Genomic DNA, 26,250 nt, shown 5'->3' with positions numbered 1-26,250 from the left:
AATTTTGTTCCAGTCGATTGATCGCATCTGCAACCTTAGCTAAGTATATCATCAGTAACTAAACTAAGAATTAAGATTTCTCTATTGTGGTATCTTAAAGTTTTTACGCAGCTATATTTATCATACGCCATCAGGACGTCTCAAATTTCATTCTCCAAACAAAAATCTCCAAGCAAAATCCTCCAGATTCGAGTAATTCATAATTTCATTCTACATGCCAACAATACTCCAAACATTGTGCTTTTATAATGAAATGATATTCCAATCGGATGATCGAATTCACAATTGTTGGTAAGTACATCACCGGTAACTAAACTAAGTTCCTGTAAAATCACAGCAAAATTATTGCTGACTCCAATTAAACGGCAGATAACAACCAACTATTACACAAAGTTAAAATCAAGAATTAGCAAAATTTCAGAAAGCTATGAACAATTCAGCAGCCAATCAAAACTAAAATAGTAATTAACATGCTAGGAGAAGTGCAGCGAATATGAATAATAGCACCAGGCAACAACACTTTGTTCCTGAAAGCGAGGATTTCGAGCCGACTTGGCAACTCCATTGCTTCCGCCATGGCATCTTCGGTTGAGGAAAGGTTTCAGAGAATTCAAATGAATAAAAATAAATTAATTAAACACAATCAAAATTGCTCGCAAAATAACCCCACAAAGCAAATTACTTAATTAGATGCTTAACTTACCTAGCTAGAAGGTAGCAATCAACAAATTAAACTAGAATATTACCTATTTCTCAACAAATAACACCATTGTTATTTCTCAACAAATAACGCTATTGTTGCATCTTTCAACAAGATTTCCAATAACACCTTGGAAGATTCCAAGGGCAACTAATTTTCTGAATCTGTGCTTTGCATTGGAATCCTCGAAGGTGTTATTTGAAGACCTTGCCAGAGACGGCTATGGAGAGCTACAGATCGGATTAAAATGAAGTTGGATACTCGCATTTACCAGCAGATCGAAGAAGAAAGGTAGGAGAGAAGATGGCGGAGGGGCCACCGCGATGAAGAGGAGGGTGGAGGCACAAACGGCATATCAAGGAAAGGAAAACAGCCGCACGAAGCAAAAGAAAGAGGGGTGGACACCTTAAGGCATTGCTTGGAATCTTATGATTCTTCTGGTTCATTGAAATCCCAAAATTAGGGATTTAGGGTTTGCTGTAATTGAGAGTATTGATAGGAAATAGGCGAAGGAGAGAGAAGATAGAGGAAATGATAAAATTTGACGAAGACAAATGGAAGATGGAGAGGAAAAATCGAGAAAGATGAAGTAACGTCATTGCAGAGGGGGAAGTAGAAGGACGCAGGAGGACGAAGACATGGAAGGGGGAACACCTGGATCATTTGTTAATGAAAAACTGACAGCTGGTGCAGGAATGGCAGGAGCGTAAATAATGAAAGAATTTAAGGACGTGGAGGTAATTCCACTATTCTTAAGGAGAGTTAAGAAGGGACTTCTTGCTTTTTAAAGGGGTAGGAAACAATCCACCACTATAAATATAAAGTCAATCACTTACCAATAAGCAATATTGCATTTCAAAAGGTCTTGCGCGTACAAGGTGTACAATAAATTTATTGTACACCAAAATAACTTTTATGCAGTTTTTCGTAACTTTAACCTATTTTTCTGTAACTTTTATATTATAAAATAAAAAAGTTGATAGATAAACATTTTAAAGGGTTAAATGATTAATTTATACATTATTAGTGATTTTGAAGAAATAATATTTATTCAAATGAAATAATTGATCATTAAAAAATAGATAACTTTTACACATATAAATGTAACTTTTAAGCATTTTGGGTCAACTTTTACTCTAGTGTACGATATTTATTGTACACCCATTGTAAACAAGAATTTGTGATTGCATTTTAGTAATCCATTAGCAGTCATACAGTCAACGATAAGTGATATACAAATCAACACCGAGTATGCAGTCAATAATACAAATATACAGTCAACACCTAACGTTAACTCGGAATTTCAAGAAAATTATTTACGAAAGTCAGTGAGATTAACTGGGAATTTCTCCGTTCCGTTTGTCGAGTCCACTAGTAGTTCATCCCCACCATAAAACCTCAGTCTCCCGTTAGAAACAAAACAAGAAGAGAAGACTAGTTTGAGTCGCAAAATCCACGATGATAACAGTTGAAGAAGCTCTGAAAACCGTACTCAGTGTTGCTCAGCGTCTCGAACCAGTAACCGTTCCACTTCACGAAGCTCACGGAAAAATCTTGGCCCAAGATATTCAAGCTCCCGATCCTCTTCCTCCTTACCCTGCCTCCATCAAGGTCCGTTTTCAAAGTTTCATTTCTAAAGTGACCTTTTTAATATTGATTGAATAATCTATTTTATCATTCTAAAAAGTTAAATTAGGGCACAAGCAGTTTAATTTAGCAATTTTGGTGTTAATCCATCAATTTAATCTTAAATTAGGGTTTAAACCGGTTGTTTTAGTGTTATACCGGATGTATTTAACTATTATTGTTTTTGAGATGATTTAATTGATAGTGTCAAATTTGTTGGTATTGTAATGTCGACAGGATGGCTATGCAGTGGTTGCTTCGGATGGTCCTGGGGAGTATCCGGTGATTACCGAGTCTCGGGCTGGAAATGATGCTGTTGGTGTGGTTGTCACTTCTGGAACTGTTGCATATGTGACTACTGGAGGTAACTTGAATGTGCTTCAGTGTATTGAATTTGTTTGTTTAGAGTTGTATTCAGTGTTCGAAAGAGGATGAGAGGAAAGTTCGTCGTCAATTTATTGTTTGCATTTCATGTCGTAGCATAGGTTAAGTAAATTCAGAAAAGTAATGGTAATGGTTTAGTGTTACTGTAGTGTTATACTGGAATTCCATGTCGTGGCATAGGCTTCCATGGAAATTTATACGAATTGTACATAGTAGTTAGACCACTCTTTTGGTCATTTTGCACTTCTTAGTTGCTCGTTTAGTAAAAGAAAAACATTAAACATCGTGTTTCTCAATCATTGTTGGAATGTTAGCAGATATTTGCTGATTATTTCTTCTGACGTCAAGCATTTATTTTCATTCAGGGCCTGTCCCTGATGGAGCTGATGCGGTTGTTCAGGTGGAAGACACTGAAAGAATTGAAACTGATCCTAGTCACCCTAAACGAGTAAGAATATTGGCACAAACTAGGCCAGGTTTTGATATTCGTCCGGTGGTAAGTTTTTCTTCACCCAGGTTACACTTTCCTGTGTAGACATCTTTATATATCCCTCATTGACTTCTGTTAAAATAGCATTATATAGAGGTCCGCTCACTTGACTGTGATTAGTTTATTGCTTGGGTTACCAGATACTCCTTCGCTTAGTAATTTATAAAGAACTTAGCTTTATTCTAGTGCTACTTCTAATGATTCTCCTTATAGGGCTGTGACATTGAGAAAGATGACGTGGTGTTGAAATCTGGTCATCTTGTCGGTGCCTCTGAAATCGGATTGCTTGCCACCGTTGGCGTGACAATGGTGAAGGTATGTTATAGAGTGCACCTTGTTTACATCCTATTGTTTATTACTTTATTAGCTACCTTTTTTTTAGTTGTAAAAGGAAAAATATGTGCTCTTCTTTGCAGGTTTATCGTACTCCAACAGTTGGCGTGCTCTCTACTGGAGATGAACTTGTTGAGCCTACAACCAGAAATCTAGGGTGTGGTCAGGTACTTCATAAGGATGGTTAGGTTTACTTTGGTACTGCAATCTTTACTGTTCCAATTGATCATAAGTCGCTTGCTATTGTCTGTAATAGTTACCTATTTCTTTTTTTCTTCACCTTCCTCTTGGTTAATGTATAATTCTTTCCTTTTTTTCTAAACTTCTTTTGTATCCGTTAACCATTAGACTTTATTGGAGGTTTGGAGTTGAGGGCCTGAAATGGAAAGTCAGTTTATTACAGGAGATGCTTGAAAAAATATACTGGTAATTATCATGATTTGACAATGCTGCCTATTCAAGATGTGAATTTTACCTAAGAAGTCTAAGTTGTAAATCATAATAATTCCTTAATTTTTCTAGGTAGATGGTTTCTCCTTGACATCTTCACGCATTAACTGAATGTAAAGAATAACTCTCTTTGCACGTTTTCCTTGTCCCTTCCTTGTCTTTTCTCATACAGTTAAGCTTGTGTTTTTTCTTTCGTCAAAAAAAAAAAGCTTATGTTCTCCTTTTTACTAGGAACAGGAGGGAGGAAATTAGGATGGTTTTGGAGGAAAGGTAATTGTGTTTTGAGCATAAGAATAGGCGGGGTATAATGTGTTCAGTTACATAAAGGGCTCCGAGAGGCTGAGAGCTATCCTTTTTTCATAGTCTCCAGATCTAATGACTTGGCCACTAAAGTAGTATATTGTTGCTAATTTTCCCATGATAGTAAACAACTGTTTACTCTCTTGATTCAGAGCTTTGTTGTTTATTAATGTGTAGATCAGGGACTCCAACCGCGCTATGCTACTAGCAGCTGCAGTTCAACAGGGTTGCAGTGTTGTGGACCTTGGCATTGCTCGTGATGATGAAACAGAGCTTGAGAAAATCATGGACAAGGCCTTTTCTGCTGGAGTTGACATAATTTTAACGTCTGGTGGTGTTTCTATGGGAGACCGAGATTATGTGAAACCATTACTTGAGAAGAGAGGAACAGTCCATTTCAGCAAGGTACCTATGGCTGCCTTTGAATCTTATTTTATTAAGGTGATTTAAGACCCATGGTTACATGTTAAAACAACCTGTGTGAATTATTGCATTTGATCCTTTTGCACTTATTCCATGAATAGATCATGTATTATGCTAGCTTTTCTTAACTATTTTTGTTTTGTTCATACTAATTTTGCTGTATAGCTTTGGATGCTTTAGGTTCTTATGAAACCAGGAAAGCCTTTAACATTTGCGGAGATCAATATGAAGCCAACTCAGAACGTAAATGTTAACAAAGTTTTGGCCTTTGGTTTACCTGGAAATCCCGTGAGCTGTTTAGTGTGTTTCCATCTCTTTGTGGTGCCTACCATTCGTTTTCTTTCTGGACGGGCAAACTCTGATGTTCTGAGGTTACTAATATTCTTTGCTTCTAAAGTTGATCTTGCCTGTCTTCATTCTGATTGTTCTGTTTTTTTCTTGTTGATATTTTTCTGGGATGAATCCAATACACCTCAAGCCATCTGCATGCTTTGTTTTCATGTGTAGGATTCATGCCCGCCTTGAGAAGCCCATCAAAACAGATCCTGGACGACCTGAATTTCACCGTGCGATTGTTACTTGGAAAGAAAACGACGGATCAGGGAATCCTGGGTAATATTTGGTTTCTCCATTTCAGATGATTCCTCTTTCCAATTTTCTTCTGTTTTTTCTTTAAAGTTTTCCCCCTTCGTCGACCCCCTTCATCCTTTGTCCCTGAGTTATCTCCTGGTCCCCATTTTGATCCTTGTAAATGGAAGTCTGTTTATAGAATTGCTTAAATGTTATTAATTTTTCCTTAAATTTCAGTTTTGTTGCTGATAGCACTGGTCAGCAGATGAGCAGTCGTCTATTGAGTATGAAGTCAGCAAATGCATTGTTGGAGCTTCCAGTTGGAGGTACCTTGCTTCCTGCTGGGACGTCTGTGGCTGCCATTGTTATTTCGGATCTAATCAGTTCTCCTATGAAAAAGGATTTATTAGTGCGGAGTTCACCTAGAGAAACTGCAGTGAGCAACTTTCAGGATGCAGTTCAAGTTGCTATTCTGACAGTTAGCGACACAGTTGCATCAGGGGCTGGGCCTGATCGTAGGTAAGCAACATTAAGGCTCTGATTCAACTTTCATGTACAAAGGTGTTTCAAGAGGATTATTTCTTGAAAAGAGAAGCAAAATATGTGGGTAACCAACAAATCGAAGAAACATTCAAAAACTTTCATTTGACCAATTGGATTGGGTAGCGTAGTTCACAGTTAATATGCATGCATGGTCATCTAAACCTTCCACGTGGAAGTCTCCTGGTTACATTTTGCATCTCCACCCCCCGGCCGCCCCGTAGTGTAGGTCACAATTTCATCTAAACCTTCCATGTGGGGCTTGCTCATCCATGCCTTAGTAGTGCACTCTTAATTGTGACGGTCGATCCATGATGAACCTGCTGATTTATCCTGGCCCTACGATAGAGGTATAGAGCACATGTAAACAGAATGGAATTCCATCTCAAAACCAAATTGCTTGCCTGGGTGGAATAATTCATTTCCTTGAAATGATCATTTTTGTTTCCAAGGTGGATTGCTATATGAGTTGAGGAAAATATCTTTATGATAAACATTTTCATGAATTAGCTTTTGGAAAAATTGTGGAGGAACTATATTTTATCTTCCCTTTCTTTTTCCACCAACAGTTACCTTACTATTTTTTTTCGGATTTTTCATGAAATGACCCTGATCTTTGCCTTATTGCACCAAATACCCCTAAACTTTCCAGAATGCACCAAATACCCTTGAGATTCTAAAAAATAACACGAAATGCCCTTAATGAGCATTTTTTCGTCCTTTCCATTAAGTCTCCGTTAGCGTGAATTTACTTTTTTGCCCTTACTCAACCATTTTCTCTACTAATTCTAATATTAACACTTAATTAAATTAATTAAACCCCTAAAAGATTAATTAACAATTATCTAAAAAAACTCAAAACTTTTGTTTGGGCTTTCTTTCACTTATACGGCTCTTCTTCTTCGCTTCACTTCATGCCATCCACCATCATCATCATCATCATCATCTTCTTCTTCTTCCACCATCATCATCTCTACAATCTCTCTCTTTCACCAACTCTAAAAAGAATGTTATTGTGCTTAATTTTGTGGTGATTTTACGCAATGCCCACCTGCCAACCAAAAATCATGAACATGGCAGATTCATCCACCACCAACAAACTCTTCAGATTTTAAGAGGTGAGCTAGAACGGTTTTGTTTAATTTTATAGTGGTGCGAAATTACAAATCTCCAACGTCAAACAAATTGAATTTGGAGGAGAGAGAATCAAAGGATGTTGATGGTAGGAACAGAAGAAGTCCTATACGGGCGACGACGGTGGTGGAGCCTGCGATGTGATGGGGGGTGATCTGGACTGCACAAAGCGTCACAAAACTCACAACCATCTGCCTGTTCCTTTCTCTCTCTGGTTGCTTCATCCAAAGGTACGACCGCCATGACTGCTCACAACGAACTCTTCCTCTTCTTTTCTTATTTTCTTCCACAAACCCAAAAAATCAACCTAGAAGAAATCAACCCAAAAAATCACCCAAAATCCAGAAATATCATCTACAAAAACCGAAGAGAAACACCCCTTAATTTGCTGATAATTCACAACAAAAAACACTCCTAATTAGCAGAAAATTCGCAAACATGGAGGAGGAGAGAAGGAAAGAAAGAGAAGGAAGCAGAATAAAAGAATAAAGGAAAAGGAAAGGGAAAGAAAAAAACAAGGAAAAAACAAGGAAAAAAGATTGATTTGCATACTCCCTGGGAAGGAGAAGGAGACAGAACGAAGGAACAAGAAAGAGAAAGAAAAAAGAAAGGAAAAGAGAAAGAATAAGAAAAAAAAATAAAAAATTAATGTTAACGGAGATTTAACAGAATGGACGGAAAATGCTCATTAAGGGAATTTTGTGTTATTTTTTAAAACCTCGGGGGTATTTGATGCATTTTGGAAAGTTTAGGGGTATTTAGTGCATTAAGGCAAACCTCAGGGTCATTTCATGAAAAAACCGTTTTTTTTCCCATTTCATGAAAAAACCGTTTTTTTCACAATTATCTTACAAGACTATTTATATAATTAACAGTTTAACACTATCATTTGACAATTTTCATGAATTTGGAACGATGATTATGACCCACAAAACCATGCCAATGAACATGGAAGTAAGAAAAAAAGGGAAACAACTTGTTTTACAGGTCTTGATTAACATTTGAAGCCCTTGCCAGTTATAATATATATAATTGTCGCTGTTGCATCTGGATACGCCATCTTGAATCGTCATTTCAAAATAGGTCACGTCATTGATGCTACAGAAAACAAGCAAAAATGATGTTGCTCCTTGTCTGAGTAGGACATTGTAGTACACCTGCTTTGCTACAATGCTAGGTTTTTCTTGTAATTGTGTGCCTGTGGCTAATCAAGGCATTCTAGTATGGTAAAGATAAAAGTGGGGATACTTTTACAGTTTTACCTTTGGTCCACATGTAATGAAGCAAAATGCTCACTTTTATTTAACTTCAAATTATAATAAACTAATCTATATGATTGTTGAAACCATGTGCGCTTTTTATTTATCATGAGGAAGCGGATAACCGCCTAAATTTTGGATCATGGGCAAGGCCAAGAGTTTCCAGTAATATCAAATTTCTTCTTACCCTGCCTAGGTGGGAGCCTCTTACGGGCATTAGGGGTAATGTTGTTGTCGATGTTGTGGAAAAAAGTGAAAGACTTCTTTTTTAGGCCTTGCTTAATGTTTGAAGCTCATAGAAACCATTGAATGGTAGTGTTAGTTGAATATAAATAAAGTTGTTACTATTGCATCTGGATACGCCTTCTTGAATCATCATTTCAAAATAGGTCACAGCATTGATGCTACAGAAAACATGCAAAACACAGGTTGTTCATTTGCTCCTTGTCTAAGTTGGACATGTAAGTACACCTGCTCTGCTACACTGCTAGTTTTTTTTTCAGTTACTTTGTGGATTAGGTACTTGAGTACGAGGAAGATGAAAAGTGGGGACGTGCTTTACCTTCCTTCCACATGTATTGAAGCCAAATGTTCACTTTACTTTAACTTTTAATTATAGTGGACTAATAAAAATGACTGATGAAACCAAGTGCGATTTTATTTATCATGAAGAAGCAAATGGTTATTTCATCCTTACATTTTGGATTAAGGGCAAGGCTGTTTGTATCCAAACCCTCCTAACCCTGTTTTGGACGAGAGCCTCTTAGGGGAATGGGGTAATGGTGATGTTGTGGAGAAATACATTACTCCCTGTAGTGCTGTTGTATCATTTTTGATTTATTTCAAATATGGTTGAGTTTCTTGTTCTTTTATACGAAGTATTAATGTTCTTTTGTCTTGTACTTACAGTGGACCAAGGGCTATTTCCGTGATCAATTCTTCTTCAGAGAGGCTAGGAGGAGCTAAGGTAGTTACAACAGCTGTCGTTCCAGATGATGTACCAAAAATTAAGGACGTTTTACGCAGATGGAGTGATGTAGATAAAGTGGATCTAATCATCACACTAGGTAAACGAATGGAGGTCTCTTGCTCTGTTTTCTCTAACAAATTTACGAATGCAAAGTCTACCTGGGGGGCTGCTGGGAAGTAGGGGCTGTGCTGCTTACAAGTTGGTATCAGATAAGCATTGTAGCAGACCTACGTGACGTAGCTTTATTTCTGTTACCTTTGCCAATATGAATGTTAGACCTTTGCCAATATGAATGGTGCAGTAGAGTTAAGCTTCTTGACTTGAATGGGATGAAAAATGTATTGTTTTTCTGGCTCCACCAATGATAACTAACAATTACAGTTTAGTGAAGTTCTGCACTAGGGGTGAGTGGAATAATGATTTTGTCTTCAACTAACTACTAAAATAAAACACAGGTCAGGAACAATGTTTTTGAAAAGATTTTTACTCTCTGGGATAGACGATTTTGTTCTTAGAAATTAAATCTTTAGGTGTCTTTTGTTCCAACCTTTTTGTATTTGCAAATTGGTAATTTCTTGAGTTGAATTGTGGTGCTAGGTGGGACTGGTTTCACTCCAAGAGATGTTACTCCAGAAGCAACAAAAGAAGTAATCGAGAAAGAAACTCCAGGTCTTTTATATGTCATGATGCAAGAGAGTCTAAAGGTACTAATGTTTCCCTTGTCATTTATGTTTATAATCTACCTACATGATGTACTGGGGCTTTCATTGGTATTTTTTGTGTATCAATTATGTCTTGGGATGTCTACAATGGTTAGCCAGTACTATCAACAAATTATTTACACTCGCAGGTCAATTTTAATTCCTGCTCAACATAAAAATTGAAAGTATCAATTACTGGAAATGGACAGGAAATTCAAAATATCAGCTGTCTTGTCTTTTTATTTTTTTTGGTTGGATGTTATGTTAATATTACTTCCTCCGTTCTTTTTTAAATGACACAATTATTTATGCACGTTTGCCAATGCACGATTTCAAACATTAATTTCTTCAATTATGAATACGAAAAAGTTATAAAAAGTTGATATTCAGAAAATATTTATTGAGACGAATCTAATAAGACCCCACACGACTATGTTATTTTTGTTAAGTATAAATCACAAAAGTAAGTCAAAGGAGCTTGTGTGAATAGTGTCAAAAACCCAATTGTGTCATCTAATAAGAAACAGAGGAAGTATGTTATTAGTGTATTCGTTATACCTTTGATACTTCAATACAATTTAGACGAAGAACCTTTGGCAGAGAATGGTAGTATCTTGGTTTTTGTTTCTGTCGTGCTTCTATTGTCCTTTTCCTGAGTCTTAAAGAGGTACTTTATTCTGTTTTCCTGTTTTCCTCTTCTAAACAGGTCACGCCATTTGCTGTGCTGTCACGTTCAGCCGCAGGAATAAGAGGATCTACACTGGTATGTCAATACTTAATTTTGCAGTCCTAAGGAAAGAAGTACGTGCAATGTAACAAAGTGGACTAAAGTAATTATCTGATGATTTTTCCTGACTAAGGCTCTGTTCTCCCACCTTCTCCATTGTTCACATATTTTACTGTTTGTGTAACAATGTTCCTTGTCTATCAGCGTAAAGTAAAACCAGTCTAGTTTCATAAACGTCTAGTACAATAATTATTATGTTAGAGATTCCTACATTTAGGCAATAGGTAACCTATCCATATGAAATAGACATTTAAAAAACTAATTTCCTTTGCTGACTTGAAGATTGGAATGCCCCAATATTTACTTTTGTCATGAAAATTTGCCTATAAATATCTGCCACATCAGATGGGTTATCTAACCATCACCGGGGTAGGCTTAGATTTTTCCTGTTGTTGATTCTTTGAATGATCACTGCACAGTTTTCACAATTTCATGTCTTCCTGAATTTTCACTGATACAGATCATCAACATGCCTGGTAATCCAAATGCTGTGGCTGAATGCATGGAAGCGTTGTTGCCTGCGCTCAAACATGGTTTGAAGCAAATAAAAGGAGACAAGAGAGAGAAACACCCTGGTCATGTGCCGCATGCTCAGGCTCTGCCTGTCGATACATGGGATCAGAGCTACAGAACAGCCACTGCCAGTATTGGAAAGGAGCCTGGCTGTTCGTGTTCACACTAAGTTAATGAACAGGCATGTAAACTAGACCTCATCTATTTTTATCTTAAAAAGCAACAACATTTATTGTTTCATCATGACATGTTTTCTTCATCTAAAAGTGTTCTAAACACTTTCTCTGGTTTAAATGTGATTTTTATATTTTGCTGCAAAACCTTCAACGTTGTGATTTCTCTATCATAAAAGACAGGATCTTCGGATTAATTTGTTTATTGAAATAATACTCTATCTCATACATGTGATTGAACACCCATATAGCACATATTGATTAAACAAACACTCTCTTAATACTTGGATAATCCTCATGATCATATAACAAAATTTTTACAGAGTTATGTGAATCTTTTTAGCATATTGATCCTCTTCCTCTGCAACGTAGTGCCCCTGCCGATCTTGTGAGCTTCCTTACAGAGTTACCACTTTCAACAGGAAATTTTTCTTCTTTGTTATAGTTTGGCTTCACATAACCTGATCCTGTTTCTTTGAAAGAAGCTCCATTTTCCAAGACATCACCCACCGATTTAAAATTCGATAATCCTTTTCCGGTTTTCTTGTCGATGATGCTCATTATAATCTGTCATTGACACAAAAAGGATGAGGGACAAAATGATAGTGTAAATTGCTAAAGAATGCTTAGGCATAAAACTTTGTTGATTTTAGAAAGAGAACCACAATACTTGATACGGTTTATATGTGAATAAGTATATTAGTTCTAAGAATTAGAACTGGAGGCTGGAGCATGACCTAACAAGAAAAGTAAAAGGGATTACCTCTTTAGATCCAGTTTTTGGCGCAACAAAGAGGTTGGACTGGCTCTTTACGCTAGGGTTCATGCTTCCTCCTATAGCGTAAATTTCCCATCCTAGGTATAAGTTGTTAGCCACATGAGCATAACCATGACGAACTCTGCAAAACCATAATAAGTCACATTATATTAAAAATTGCATCCCAAGATATTAATAGAAGGAAAGAAAAGAAAAGAATATGAAAGACCTTGGCATGCGTTGGTTGCAGTTGGGACCAAAACGGTTGTAGACAACAGTGACCTTCATGTTCTTGTCGTCATTGTAATCATCATCGTGGCCTAGGAGCATGACCTTGTCATGGTCGCGGAACCAGTTGTTGGAGATGGTAATGTTGGTGGAGCCAAGGGTTACATCAATTAGACCATCCTCACTCCGGTAAAGGGTGTTATGGTCTATCCACACCTTTGTTGAGCCTAGCAACCTAATTGCATCCCCGTCCATTTGACTAATTGGCATCAACTTTGCGCCAGGTCCCATAACTGGGCCTGCTGGTTGGGTTCGACAATGGTGAATTCGCAACCCGTGGATTATCACATTAGTAACCTGGTAGAGCAATAGGCATCCATTGGTAATATGAACAACAGCACCTCGGCCATCAATAGTTGTATAGTTTCCAACAAGAAGAGTCCTTTCAAGTTTAATGAACATGTCTTTCTGGAACGAGATCCATACTTTCCCAGGTATCATGGTCACTCCATATCTAAGAGTTCCCAGCTTAGGACTTGTGGGGTTATCAGTAGGATCAGTGACCACATATTTCTTCACGTCTTCCCCAATGTTGTTGGTCATCTTACCTGCAAAGCCTGCTGAGCATTTTGCAATATCTTCCCTGTTGTTCAACCAATTAGGGTTCCTTCGCCAACAACCGTCTATGGAATTAAATGCTGCCCGTCCTGGTCTCTTACCCAAACAAGACTCTGGTCCCATGGCTAGTAAAATTGAGAAAATGGCTATATAAACCATTTTACTAGCCATGTTTGTTTGGGTAAGAACCAGTATGGGAAGGGTGTTTTGTTTATTATGTTGGGCGCTGAATAATTGTTAAGAGAAAGGAGGTATTTATTAGATGAGGTAACCCCATGCTTAATCAAGTTTGTTAGCTTATTAGTTCTAAATAAGCTATTTAAAGTAAATTAACAGTTGAATGTTAAACTATATTATAAGATAAAGTGATTGCTATACTACGTAATCATTTTATTTTTGTGGTTGTATTCACAACTACCCAAAACTTACTAGCTACATTATTATCTAAAAATAGAAAGATAAATTGTGAACACAACCGTAGCGTCCCTCTTAGGCGTTTGGCTCATAAGCTATTGCCTTCGTCTTTGGCTACTACCAGCTTCAAAGGCTTGGCTCAACATTGGATTTGTTTCAAAATAACCAACGATGACTCATTCAATCAAATCTTTTAGGGTAACTTAAATACATAGGGAAGGAGACACAAGCTTTTGCTGGCTTTTTTCAACCTGAGGAAGGGACTAGCTAGGCCAAGATAAGTATTACAACATTCCTTTCAAAATTATATTTATGGTCACTATTTGCATAATTATTAAGACAAAATAGAGAAAGCGCGTAAAAAGGTGGGTGAATATAATAAAATATGCATAAAGTCATGTTAAGCTAAAATAATTTCAGGAAAAACGAGGGTTGATCAAATGCAATTTAACTAAAAAATGTTTAAATAAGTTTGAATATAAGATAAGTGAAAATGAGATGAATATAACACACCCATAATTCAAATTTTATAGATCATCCTATCCTAATGAGTTTGTTGATGACCGCGAAAAAGAGATGGAATTAATCTTATAAAGGGACGTTTGCATGAGAGCATATTCCTTAATGTTCTTGACATACAATTTGGCACGTTAATAATAGAGTACAAATTTGGGTATAATGTCAGAAAAAGAAGAAGTCTAAGATGACTTAGGAGGAGGCAGAGTTCCCTGGAGAAACGATGAGATGATGGTTAAAGCTCTTTGAGGTTGATAACTTGGAACTAGATGCCCAGCCCCTCTTACTGTCACAAACACCAGCCCTTCGTAACCCACTACGTACCCTCCAACCTATACGCGTAACAAATTTATGTTAATTATAATTATATTCCAGCCAAATACTTAATTCATTCTCTAATAATCTTGTTAATTAGTAGAGATATATATAGAGTTAATTAATTAACGGCATACCTGATTGTCTGTGTCGTACCATGGACGCCAATCGGTTTTAATTGGAAGCTTGAGGGTGTTTAAGGAGTACTTTGTTGATGTTACTGGCACACGTCCATCAACATCTCCACTGCAATATTAAATACAACAAATATTACTTCGTATTATATAGTTATAATGAAGAGTGTCCATTCAATTCATCTAATTAATGTAATTACCTGTAAAGCCACACACTAATGTTGCTTTCCATGAGCTTCTGAATAACTGGTAAAACAGTTGATGGAGTATCTTGCCAAGCAAATCCACTGCAAAATAATATTCATTCATTTTAAAGAATTACTAATGTAAGATTCTATGTACAAATCATTTTCATTAAAAAAAATATATATATATATATACCTGCAGGATATCCATTTTGTGGGTTTGACATGGAGAGCTTGTTGCACTTGTTTAGTATTTAGATAAGTATCCACATAGGTAGAAGAACAAGGATCAAAAACCTCGACCTGAAAATATATATACAAAATATAATGTCATGGATTCTGATGTTTGACTATTTAAGGTAGAAGAGTAAAGAGATGGACATACTGAATGAAGGATGTGAGCTTTGGAATTTCCAGATTTAAGGCAGACTGGTGCATAGATGTTGTAAATGTCAATGTTCCCTGCTTCTTCCCAAGCTTTGTTACAATACTGATCGCATTCTTTGGAAGGAATTGTCTCGGAAAAATTGCAGAACTTATTGATTTTGGCATGTGTTTCATCTGAATGTGTAGCATGGTTCCATAAATAATCATACAACCCTTGTGTATTTGTAGCATCATCTATCCAAGCATTGCCTATCTGCATATATGCAACCAAATTTATCATATATTATTAAGTATATATTAATATAAGCTAGTTGAGATACGTACGTACCGCTATGCCTTTGAGGTTGATAAAAGTGTGGTTTGTGTTGTTGTTATTATGCATGATTGTGTAAGCAAGTTGAGGCACATAATGACCAGCATAACTCTCTCCTGTTAAGTAGAAATCGCGGTGTTTATAATGAGGGAACCTCTCAAACCAATTGGCTAGGAATGTATATGCATCTTTAGCTGTGCTTATATCCCCTGTTTGTTTATCAATGATTGTTACATTTCCATACGAGAATCCCACTCCAGCTGGTGATTCCAAGAACATCACATTTGCCACTGCCATGAATAGTACACATTTTTTATATTTCTTAGTTTTTAACTTTTGACAACTTTTATGTCACCAAAGAGATTCATGTTTTTGTACCGTTATTCCAAGCGTAAGGATTTCTGATAAGTGTTTTCCCGTCGCTCTTGACCCTGAATGGTCCTAATTCTAGTAGTCCTCCATTGCCAAATGAGGAGCATCCGGGTCCTGAAATTTCCATTAGTATTTTGTGTTACAAATTCTTAACTCTATATCAAACAAATCTTACACAAATCTTGACGCTTATCAAGCAATGCAATATTCTGTCCTCCGATTCTTGAGCTATGGACTATGGCGTACAATAAGTAGCTGTAACCAACTAATAGTAAAATAGCATGAGATGCATTCTTTTATTCTTATTTCTTATTAAAGTTATACATAAAAAATATGGGTTTTTCATGAAATGCCCATGAGTTTTAAGGAATTTCACCAAATGTCCTCAAGTTTCAATAATACATTAAAATACCCTATTCCAAAATTTAATACACCAAATACCCTTCATGACGTCATCAATCCTAATTAATTCAATTAACATCTAATTAACCCACCAATTAACCCAATTTTTCCTAATTAACCCTTTTTTACTTTTTCATTTTAGTTTTTCTTTCCCCTCTACGGCTCTCTCCATACCTTATTCCCTGACCTTTCCTCCGCAACCACCGTCTCACCGGCAGTTTCTGGAGCGAGGGGATAAGGCAGTGCAACTCTGGAGAATTCGACATCATCCCCTTTACTGCTCCTCAATTCAATCCTTCCATGATTACTTTTCATCATTATTTCCTTCTCCTCCACAATATCGGTGATATGTGGAAGCTTCTCATTACCTAGAAATTGATGCAAACCCCTTTCCAATCTCAAATTGCTAAAATCAATTTTCTCTCTCCTCTATGGAAGAAGGAATTTCCGATTAATTTTGGAAAAAAGAGAAATTGAGATCACAATTTTAGGAATTCAGGATTTTCGTTTTGATTTATCATGAATTTATTTTAGAGCTTCCCTCTTCACCTCTAATCCACATTTCTAAATTCCAATTTCAATTTCAAATTGAGAAACAAATTAGGGCTAGGGATTTTTGCCCAAAAAATTAATGACGACCCGACATTAATTTGATAAATCGACCCTTTTTCTATCTCCTCTTTTAATTTGATTTCAAAAATTTGATAAATTAATGGTGATTTTGAAAATTTGATAATTTTTGTGTGTAACATGCTTCAATTCTAGCTTCTTTATTTTCTGGGATTGGGGTTGTTGGCTGAATTGAAGGCTTTGCTCAAGATGGGTATTCGTGGTGTCACTGTTTCTGATGTTCGAGGTTTTGGAGTACAAGGTGGAGCTGCAGAAAGGCATGCTAGTTTTTTAGTCACTCGTATTTGAGTCACTCGTACTTGGACGCCCTTTTGTTTTTGAGTCACTTGTATTTTGCTATTCAATTGTGAAGAACAGGCTAGTGAAGAAAAGGGCAACTGATAAATTGAGGCAAGGAGAGAGGTCATCGGGTTAAAATGTTAATCTAGAAAAATCTAAATCTAGAAAGTACTATACAAAAATCTAGTAGTAAAGTGTGTAGAAAAAGAGTTCTACCAAAGATATAAGTGAGAGACATGTGCTCTTGCAAATATTGTTGTACAATTCTTATTAATGTAATCAATGTTAAACATGCAATTTTGTTATATAATTGTGGCCCGTCAAAATTTCCGCGTGCGTCCTCAAATTTCTATCATGGTATCAGAGCCAGAAAGTGATTACGAAAAAATTGAAGACCGGAGACCCATGAAGAGTTACAAGATTTGAAGAAAGCGTGGGACATAGCAAGACAACAAGAAGTAAGTGCTATAACAAAGGTGGGGAAATTAAACTAGAAGAAGAAATTTATGGAAGAAAATGGAGAAAAATAAAAGTTGGTGATAAAAATAAGGAAGGAATAAAAAAATTGAAGATGAAAATATGTTTTTGAAGAAAAAAATATTTAAAGGATGCTAATGACAAGGACATTAGCAAGTAGGTTGGTGAAAAAAAAAAATTCACAAAGAGAATTTTGGAGTTTGCTAATGACATGAGCATTAGCAGTGATGGGTGGTGACATGAGCACCACAGCAAAAGAAAAAATTGGAGAAACAAAAGCCAATGGAGAAAATTGAAGGAAATAATGCACTTGGTCCAAGTATGCATTCAATGCTAAGTCTAATAAATGCGGTTCAGTATTAATTAAACAAGTTAATAATTCAGTGAGATCAAATGAGCTGAATGCCAAGCTAGAGGCCGCTTCAATTCAAGTGGAGTTAATAATATTAATCCACAACTTACTCTTGACTGAACCCGTAGGGTCACACAAATAGTACGTGAACGGATCAAGTATTTAAGTGAATATATATTCATTAAATACTCCATTTATGAACATTCGAAAACGACGGATCTCGGTTCCAGTGGGAGCTGAAATCGTCAAAAGGCAAAATATAGAATGCTCCGGAAATATAAATATTATCCAAGTCGTAGATGTTGCCGAAAACAGAAACATGGTTCGTATCGGAAAATATTATCGGAAATAGAAATATTGCCGGAATCGGAAATATCGTCGGAATCGGAAATAAATTCCGGAATCGGAAATATTAAATATTTGTTCAAATCGGAAATAAATTCCGGAATGGAAATACTAAATATTTGTTCGAATCGGAAATGAATTCCGGAATCGGAAAACGAATCGGAAGCGCGACGTGCGAACGCTCGACGAACGAGCTTGCGAGACGCAAGGCCCAGCGCAAGCGCCAGGCCCTGCGCCAAGCAAGCCCGCGCACGGAGCAGCGAGGCAAGGGGCCGAGCAGCAGCGCCCAACGAGTGGGCCGCGTGCTACTTGCTGCCAACGCCCAGCGCGCATGGGCCGAGCAAAGTAGCAACGCCCATTCGTGGGCTGCGGGCTGCGTGCTGCGTGCTGTACGACCAAGCAACGTGGGCTCAAGGCCACACGTGCAATGCCTTGCCCGGCTAGGTTGCTTGCGAGTCAAGTAATCGTGTTTTTCTAATTCTACTGAAATTAGATGTTTTAGGTAAATTTGAAATATTTAGTCTTTGATTAAACCTAGAATTCTAATGATATTAATTAATTAGAATCATAATGGATTTAGTTAATCGATTTCTAGTAGAATTGAAACTCCTATATTTCCACCCTATAAATATGTGGTTCATGATCACAATTTATAATGCAATTCAATATACTATTCTAACATATTAGATTCAAGAGAGAATTTAATACTTGCCTAATATTATTGTGAGTTTCCCGAGTGCACATAATAAAACCTTAGAGAATATTCTAGTTGGTTATATCTAAGGCGAATCAGAACGTGTTGTGGACTATCTACGGAGGGGCGACATTTGGAGTCCTATACTTGTTCTTGTTCGGTTCGGGACCAGCTAGGGAAGGCACGCATCACATTGTATGTATACTAATCATGCTAATTGACTATGTGGCAATTAATTTGAATTCCTGGCTTTATGGTTTTTCCGCATGAATTATTGTTTATATTATTCATAACCCTACAGTGGTATCACGAGTCTCTAATTAATTCCATAATCAATTATAGTTAACATGGATTAAATTTTATAAATTTGCAATGAATTAAAGGGGTGATTAATTTCGTGTATGTAATTAATTGCAAATTCATGCGATTATTTGATTATATGTTCGCAGGATTTTTTGGCAGTTTTGTCAATAATGGTCGGAATCTTATGTTTTTATAGTGAATTTCGCATGTAAACGACGTTTTAAAATTTTGACAAAAATCAAAGATTTGACGCCGAACCCAGATTTCCCAAATTCGAAGCCTAACTATGACTTTTCGGAGGTTTTAGTTTTTCGAAAGCAAAATTTGCAACTTTTATGATGTTAAATTAAACATTTGCGAATCTTGTATGTAAATCTTGAATCTATGATTAACCTACTGTATATGTTTAACAATTTTAAAGCCTAATCTTGTTAATTATACAACCTAATTTGTAATTGTAATTAATTTGTTGAATTTCAAATAATTTAGAATTTGTTTTGAATTTCATAATTAATTGACAATTTAATTAGGAAGCTATGATTAAAAAACCACCATAAAATTTGTTAAAATTGTAAAGTTTTAAAATTTGATGACCTAGATTTTAATCCCTAAAAATAAATGTAATCGGAAATTAATTTGAATAATAAATTTTCGATTTTTCGCATAAATTGAGTGAAATTAATATGATTTATTAATTTGTCGTTAAATTTAAAATATAAAAATTTTATTAATTTTTATAAAATCGATCACCAATCGTGCACACACGAAGCAATGGAAGCTAAGTTTTACCCTTAAGAGGTGTTCCATAGTGGGGGCATGCGATGATGAGCAAGGGAGCTCGTCGCCCATGCGGTACGAAGCAATGAGCAAGCAAGGCATGCGCGGCAGGCTAGGCCCTGTGTCGTGTGTGTTGTGCGGGTGGTCGACAAAAATGGGCGACGATGCATCGTAGCGCAAGGCACGAGGCAAGGCAGCAGCAAACGAGCAAGGGAGCTCGCATGCCGCTGCGCAAGCCCCTGCCCAGCGCGCAACCAGCAGGCAGCAGGCACATCACGAGGCTGGTGCGCTGTTGTGGTGCATCACTTGGCCAACAACAGTGCAGGCCCTGGGCGTTGCCTTGTGCACACGGCCCATGGGCGCTGCAACGTTGGTGCTTGGGCGAGGCATGGGCTTCGGCCTATGGCCTTGCCTTGGCACGTTGGGCCGTTTTGTTTATGTTTCGGTTAAAAACGATTTTAATTCAATTTTATTTCGTAATTTAATTTTTTCTCGGAATTTGATTTTGATTAATTTAATTATTATAAATTATTTTATACTAATTATTTTACTAAAATTAAAACCTTGATAAAATTTAAATTAATTAATTTTAATCAACTGAAATAAAATTAAGGGATTTAATATTACTTTATATGAGCTTTAAAGTTTAATTAAATTTGTAAGTTTCCAATTGGACTAGGAAATACACTTTTATGTTTAAAATTTGTAAAGCATGTAAATTTCTTGGTTTTAGTGGGAGCTTTTAGTCATTAAACTCTTGATGAGGTCTACATTCCTTTAAGGTTAAAACAACTCGATTAGAACTAATAAGGTTGAATAATTTGTGGATTGTTGGAACCTTTGATTAGTTGCAGCAAATGTTTATGTGATGCATGATTTTTTCTACTAACTTGCTATGTGGGCCATTCATTGATAAATGAATGGGTGAATGGTATATTGTAAATGTACTGTTTTGCAGGTTATGGAAAGTGACTAGTATGGCCCAAATAGGATAGTAATTATATGGTCTGCGTACCATTAACTTGAATGTAAAATTGGTCTAATGCACCAAAGTTTTTATTTTAAATATGGTCTGCGTACTATCAAATAGTTGTAATTAGTTTTAATTATAGCATATCCTATTTGAAGAAAATGGCGCCTCCCATGGTGAAATTCAAGACGGAGTTTCCAATCCATTTTCAAAGACGGAGTTTGAAGTTGAAGCTTCAAGATGAAGTCGGACCATACTAGATCACATTTAAATCTTGTGCATGCTTTAAGTTATTTATTGCTTTAAATATGTCTTAATTATGCATGAGATTATGGCTTGATTATGTTGCATGATTAAGGATTTTAGTTCACTTAAAATCTAACCAACATAGTAAGAGCCTTAAGTTCCAAACTTTAAAAATTGAGTTAAAAGGTGCAATGCTAAAATAACACTTACTTGGATAACCTTTACATCAATCTAAGTAATAGTTTTCCGCCATAGCGAGGTGTTACTTGTTGATCCTAAAGGGGTAAGGTACACAAATAATTGTGAGTGCATGTTAGTTTTGGTGAAACTCAACGATATAAGTAAGGAGTCCTTTTATGTCGTGGCAAATGAGATAGGTTTACCTAACAAGTTATTAGACGTACCTATCAATCAAGAATAGTTTCTAGACTATTAGCAAAGGATTTGCTTAACTAAAATATTTTAGAATTGAGCCTAAATACATAATGTGCTTAATTCTTCAATGATTTAAGGATCTTGGATTCATTTTATTCACACCTGTCGGAACAATAAATTCGAATAAAATGCCAATGACTTGTTTAAATTGCATGATTGCTTTAATTTTCAAGTTATTACTCATGATAAATGTTTAGACTTTGCATGCTTCAATGTATGTTTTAACTATTGTTTACAATTAAATACCTTGCACTGTAGTAAATCCTTTTGGAAAGGTAACAGTAAATTTCCTCGATTGGTAGTGAATCCAAGAACGATTCACATAAATGAGAGAAAGTGAGCAATTTGAAATGTACGTTTCTTTTAGCGACTTTTATGGTTGTTTTCGAGTATCAAAGTCGAATGACAAACCAACTGGTGCTTGTGGATTCAAAATACAATGTAGTTTTGAGATCATAAGGCATTGAGTTTAAACACTCAGCTTTACCAATGGTTAACAACCTAATATCTTTGTCCATTTGATTCTCGAATGAGTCTAGTCCCTAGACATTCGAATAGATCAATGCTTAGAGAACTTTAAATTAGAAGCTTCTGGTAAGATCATCTAGTTGAAACAGAATATTCAACGTAGATAAAATGGTAAGAACTTTGTTGGAGTGACATTGGACATGTCTAACAAAGTATAAAAGTCAACACTAAATAATTCAATTCTTAAGACTATAAGAACGGGTACAAGAAATAGGAAAACAAAGAACAAGTGAAAGGAATTTACGATTCCGCTTCTACCTATAAGTTTATGTTTAAAGAGAAGTGACCTAGCAATCAAAATTCTTTGGTATCATATAGCGCTTGAGGTTCTTACTTCGGTAATAACTCAAACAATGGAAGCTAGGCTACACTAATGACCTACAAGTGGGAAATGAAGCATGGCAATGCTACATTAGTTGTAGGGTCATCTGGTTTGTTTTAAGTCATTTCAAAGGCTGGAACTTAATGACTATTTTGTTCCATAATCAACATACCTAAATTTCTGTTTTCAAACACAGAAAGACTCACATTCAAGAAAAACAAAAACAATGTTTGTTTATTTATTTGAATGAAATGGACATTTACGGGTTGAGTCAATATGCTTGATTAAAACAAACAACTCTTTAACAATAAGAATTTTACTAGGTTCAAATCAATCTCTTGATTTGAGTTCCACAAACCTTTGGCATTATTGCTTAGACCATATCAACAAGTTAACATTCTAAAGCTCTATTTTGATGGACTTTTGAAAGTTGATTGATTTCTAGATCATTCAAGACAAACTAGTCTTACTTGTTGAAAGTAAAGTGTGTAGAAAAATCTAGCTAAAATAATGTCTAGAATTTACTTAAGAATTTCTAGTTAAGAAGAATCTAGATAAATGACAAGTATAGAAAAATCTAGGCACTAGTATACAACCACTATAAATATGTTGTATGTGCATAAGTTGAGATGTGAGCCAATCAAGAGAGCTCCCACAAAAAATATGAGTGAGGGGTAGAAACAAGAGTTCTACCAAAGATATAAGTGAGAGACACGGGCTCTCGCAAATATTGTTGCACAATTCTAATTAATGTAATCAATGATAAAAATGCAATTTTGTTATATAATTGTGGCCCATCAAAACTTACGTGTGCGTCCTCAAATTTCTTTCAAGGTAGCGGCAGGAAAGTTAATGGTGGTTAGCCGACGGTGAGGGTGGTGGCTGTAAGTGGTTGCAGGGTGGTGGTGGGTCAATGAAAGAAGGGAGGGGAGAGAGAAAAGAAATGGGTGGGTTAGATTAGGTTTGTTTATGAGTGGGTTTATTATGGGAGTTAATTAAGGATTAGGTGGGTTAATTAGATGTTAATTGCTTGATTATAGGGAGAATGCCGTTATATGGGTATTTGGTGTATTAAGTTTAAAATAGGGATATTTTTTTATGTATTCTTGAAACCTGAGAACATTCGGTGAATTTCCTTAAAATCCAAGGGTATTTCATGAAAAAACCGTAAAAAATATAATGATGTTTTTTTATAACACGAGTAATGTTCTTTTACCCGAACGCTCGTGTTCTTCAGGTATATCACCCTATAATTTGCAATTAATTAAGAACTGAAGCATGTTTTAAACAAAAGGGATGATGATTGAAATTGACAAAGATACCTTAGCTTAATGATGATTATTTGGTGGTCCGTTTAATTAATTATTTTTTTTGCAAATTACTTTACAAGGTGTAACGTAGTATTTTTACTAGAGGGACCAAGAGAACATAAAAGTTATTATCCAATTATGATAAAGCATAGCCAAATTAAAGACACTTTTATTTTATATATTGGGAGGGGCTAAAGATAACATTTTTCTCTGTCATTTCACTTTGTGCTAATTTCAAACCCATAATTATTTACTAGTGGTGTGATAACTCCCTTTATCTCAATTTAGTCGAAAGAAAGTGATTTGCATAAGGTTTGAACCATTGACTTTGAGTTTAAACAACAAAGCCTTTACCACTAAGCTATTACATGGGTTCATGTTATCATTGCAAAAAAAAAAATATAAGTAAATGTGAATGCATTAATGTAGTAATCCGGGGCATCGCCCGGGCCCAGAAACTAGTTAACTATTAAACGAGTAAGGCTAAGCATGAATGACTAATTCTAACATGCATGAGTGCATGGTCATTGAGGTATACGCACATTATGCACTGCCCAATAAAATTTAAAGGCCTATGAAATTATGAATATTCGGGTGTATCATAGATTATTAGAAATTTACCACCTAAAATAAACCCTCCCTCCATTTTTTATTAGTCTCATTTAAAACCTTTGCACATTTTAAAAATTAAATATGGCACATACTTTGTCGATTAACATATACTACCTCCGTTTCAGAAAGTTTTTTACAGTTACTATTTGCACGAATTTTAATGCAATATTTAACTACTAATATATCCAATTTCGTACGTGGAAAAATTATAAAAAGTTGATATTCGAAAAATACATACCGAGACGTACCAATCTAAAAAGATCTTACATGTAACGTTTTGATGTACTACCTCCGTTTCAAAAAAATCTTTACAGTTACTATTTGCACGAACTTCAATGCAATATTTAACTACTAATATATCCAATTTCGTATGTAAAAAAATTATAAAAATTTGATATTCTGAAAATACATCCCGAGACCAATCTAACAAGATCTTACATGTAACGTTTTGATGTATATAATGGTGAGAATTTACGGTCAAAGTTTTTATACTTTGGACATATTTTTCTAAGCGTAAAGAACTTTTTGAAACGGAGGTAGTATATAATAATGAGAATTTACGTTCAAATGTTTCATAATTTGGACACATATTCCAAAGCGTAAACAACTTTCAGAAACGGAGGAAGTACGTAGTATTTCAAAACATAGTTATGTGAGTTTTTATTTTATTTGTCTCAATGTAGAGTTTCACAATATTAACTTTTTTATATTTATTTATAATATGTATTTAGGGATATCTACGTTTAAATATTAAATTGGAAACTATATATGTCAGATTCCGAAGGAGACTAAAAAATGATCATCTTAGAGACACTACAACACCCTTCTTGAAATAATTGGTGAACAGATTTTAAAGGTAGACGACTAATCAAAGCGGTACGACAAAAAATCCATAGTATAAGTTACTACGTAGATTAGAATGAACAAATTTTATGGATTATATGATGATGAAAATAATTGTAATAATTGTGGGTCCAAACCCATGTGGACTTAAACGAAGTTCCAAAATACACTTAGGTTAGTTGACACAAGAAATATCCACTTTGTAGAACACATAGTTAGACTAAATAAGAATTTGGAGCATAGTAGAAATATGTACCTCCATTAAGCCATAAAACCAAAGGTTTAGAAGAAGAGTTGGTAGGAGATTCAGCAAAGTAATAGAACAGTGCCTTCTCGACGGCTGGATCAACGGTCACGTAACCGGAATAATGATCGAAATCCACCCCGTCAGGCTGACCGGGCAAGGAGGTGATCTTATCAGCCTCCATGAGCCCATCTTGAGGTTGAATATGAACTCTACTTTCCTTAATTTGAGCTGGCAATGTCACCCAAGAGGCAGCAAGAGAAGGGTTTTTTGATCTCTTAGACTTTAGCAATTTGTACAAGTTTGTTACTTGATCACTAGCATTAGTTGGAGTCAGTATTAGTATGTTACAAACAAGGCAAAGATAGAGGGATAGCAATAAGAGAAAGTTATAGTGTTTTCCTTTGCTCATCTTTCTTACTTTTTTAAGCTAAGGTTGTTAAAATGGGATGGAAAATATCAAGGGAAGTGCCCCATATAAATAATATCTCGTGGCTTGTCAAGTGGGCAAAAATTGGTCTCACTAAGAGTCTTAATCATGTAGGCCGCTATGTTACTCAGACTCGAGCACCAATGTCGGACATTGATGCGTGTTCAAATATTATACCCGGCTATTTTAATTTTGTGAAAATAATTCATAATTTTGGTCCAAAATAAAGTTTTCAGGTATTTATACACATTTCAAGTGTCTAGGGAAATGGAATGATAAATAAGGAGGGAGGTGCCCCATATAAATAACTTAAGTTGTGGCTTTTCAACTGTGGCAAAAATATAGTAGAAGAATTCAATTTGTCAATTGGTTTGAGATTGTTTGTATTTTGTATAGTCACTGTCTCTTATAATGGTACACCCCTCAAAAAAAAAAAAAAAAAAAACTCATATCATGGTG

At 35.7% G+C, this 26,250-nt stretch overlaps 3 protein-coding genes across 4 annotated transcripts; 1 reads left to right on the top strand and 2 right to left on the bottom strand.

The window, feature by feature from the left end:
- Positions 1-2,064: 2,064 nt before the first annotated feature.
- LOC110798600 (molybdopterin biosynthesis protein CNX1) lies at positions 2,065-15,635 on the top strand. Of its 2 annotated transcripts, XM_056829256.1 has the most exons (14): positions 2,065-2,311; positions 2,564-2,690; positions 3,076-3,206; positions 3,414-3,515; positions 3,617-3,700; positions 4,461-4,688; positions 4,887-5,077; positions 5,214-5,318; positions 5,514-5,795; positions 9,119-9,276; positions 9,777-9,883; positions 10,587-10,643; positions 11,128-11,362; positions 15,291-15,635. In XM_056829256.1, the coding sequence occupies exons 1-13, from the start codon at positions 2,159-2,161 to the stop codon at positions 11,347-11,349; spliced, it is 1,947 nt and encodes a 648-aa protein (XP_056685234.1). In that variant the 5' UTR covers positions 2,065-2,158; the 3' UTR covers positions 11,350-11,362; positions 15,291-15,635. The 2 variants fall into 2 exon arrangements, with proteins under 2 accessions (XP_056685234.1, XP_021859480.1); XM_022003788.2 differs by lacking the exon at positions 15,291-15,635 and having other exon boundaries at positions 11,128-11,550.
- Positions 11,554-13,715, bottom strand: LOC110798602 (probable pectate lyase 4). Its single transcript, XM_022003791.2, has 3 exons — positions 12,340-13,715; positions 12,117-12,252; positions 11,554-11,920 (listed from the first exon to the last, which is right to left on the bottom strand). The coding sequence occupies exons 1-3, from the start codon at positions 13,125-13,127 to the stop codon at positions 11,693-11,695; spliced, it is 1,152 nt and encodes a 383-aa protein (XP_021859483.1). The 5' UTR covers positions 13,128-13,715; the 3' UTR covers positions 11,554-11,692.
- Positions 13,870-25,816, bottom strand: LOC110798601 (serine carboxypeptidase 1). Its single transcript, XM_022003790.2, has 8 exons — positions 25,374-25,816; positions 15,599-15,706; positions 15,236-15,510; positions 14,906-15,160; positions 14,717-14,823; positions 14,536-14,622; positions 14,339-14,447; positions 13,870-14,218 (listed from the first exon to the last, which is right to left on the bottom strand). Exons 1-8 carry the CDS (start codon positions 25,771-25,773, stop codon positions 14,069-14,071), a joined length of 1,491 nt encoding a protein of 496 aa, XP_021859482.2. The 5' UTR covers positions 25,774-25,816; the 3' UTR covers positions 13,870-14,068.
- Between the last annotated feature and the right edge of the window lie 434 nt (positions 25,817-26,250).

This window comes from Spinacia oleracea, chromosome 5 (genome assembly GCF_020520425.1).
Source record: "Spinacia oleracea cultivar Varoflay chromosome 5, BTI_SOV_V1, whole genome shotgun sequence".
Classification (NCBI taxonomy): Eukaryota; Viridiplantae; Streptophyta; class Magnoliopsida; order Caryophyllales; family Amaranthaceae; genus Spinacia; species Spinacia oleracea.
Note: the sequence above shows the minus strand (reverse complement) of the source record. Positions and strands in the feature narration are given on the sequence as shown.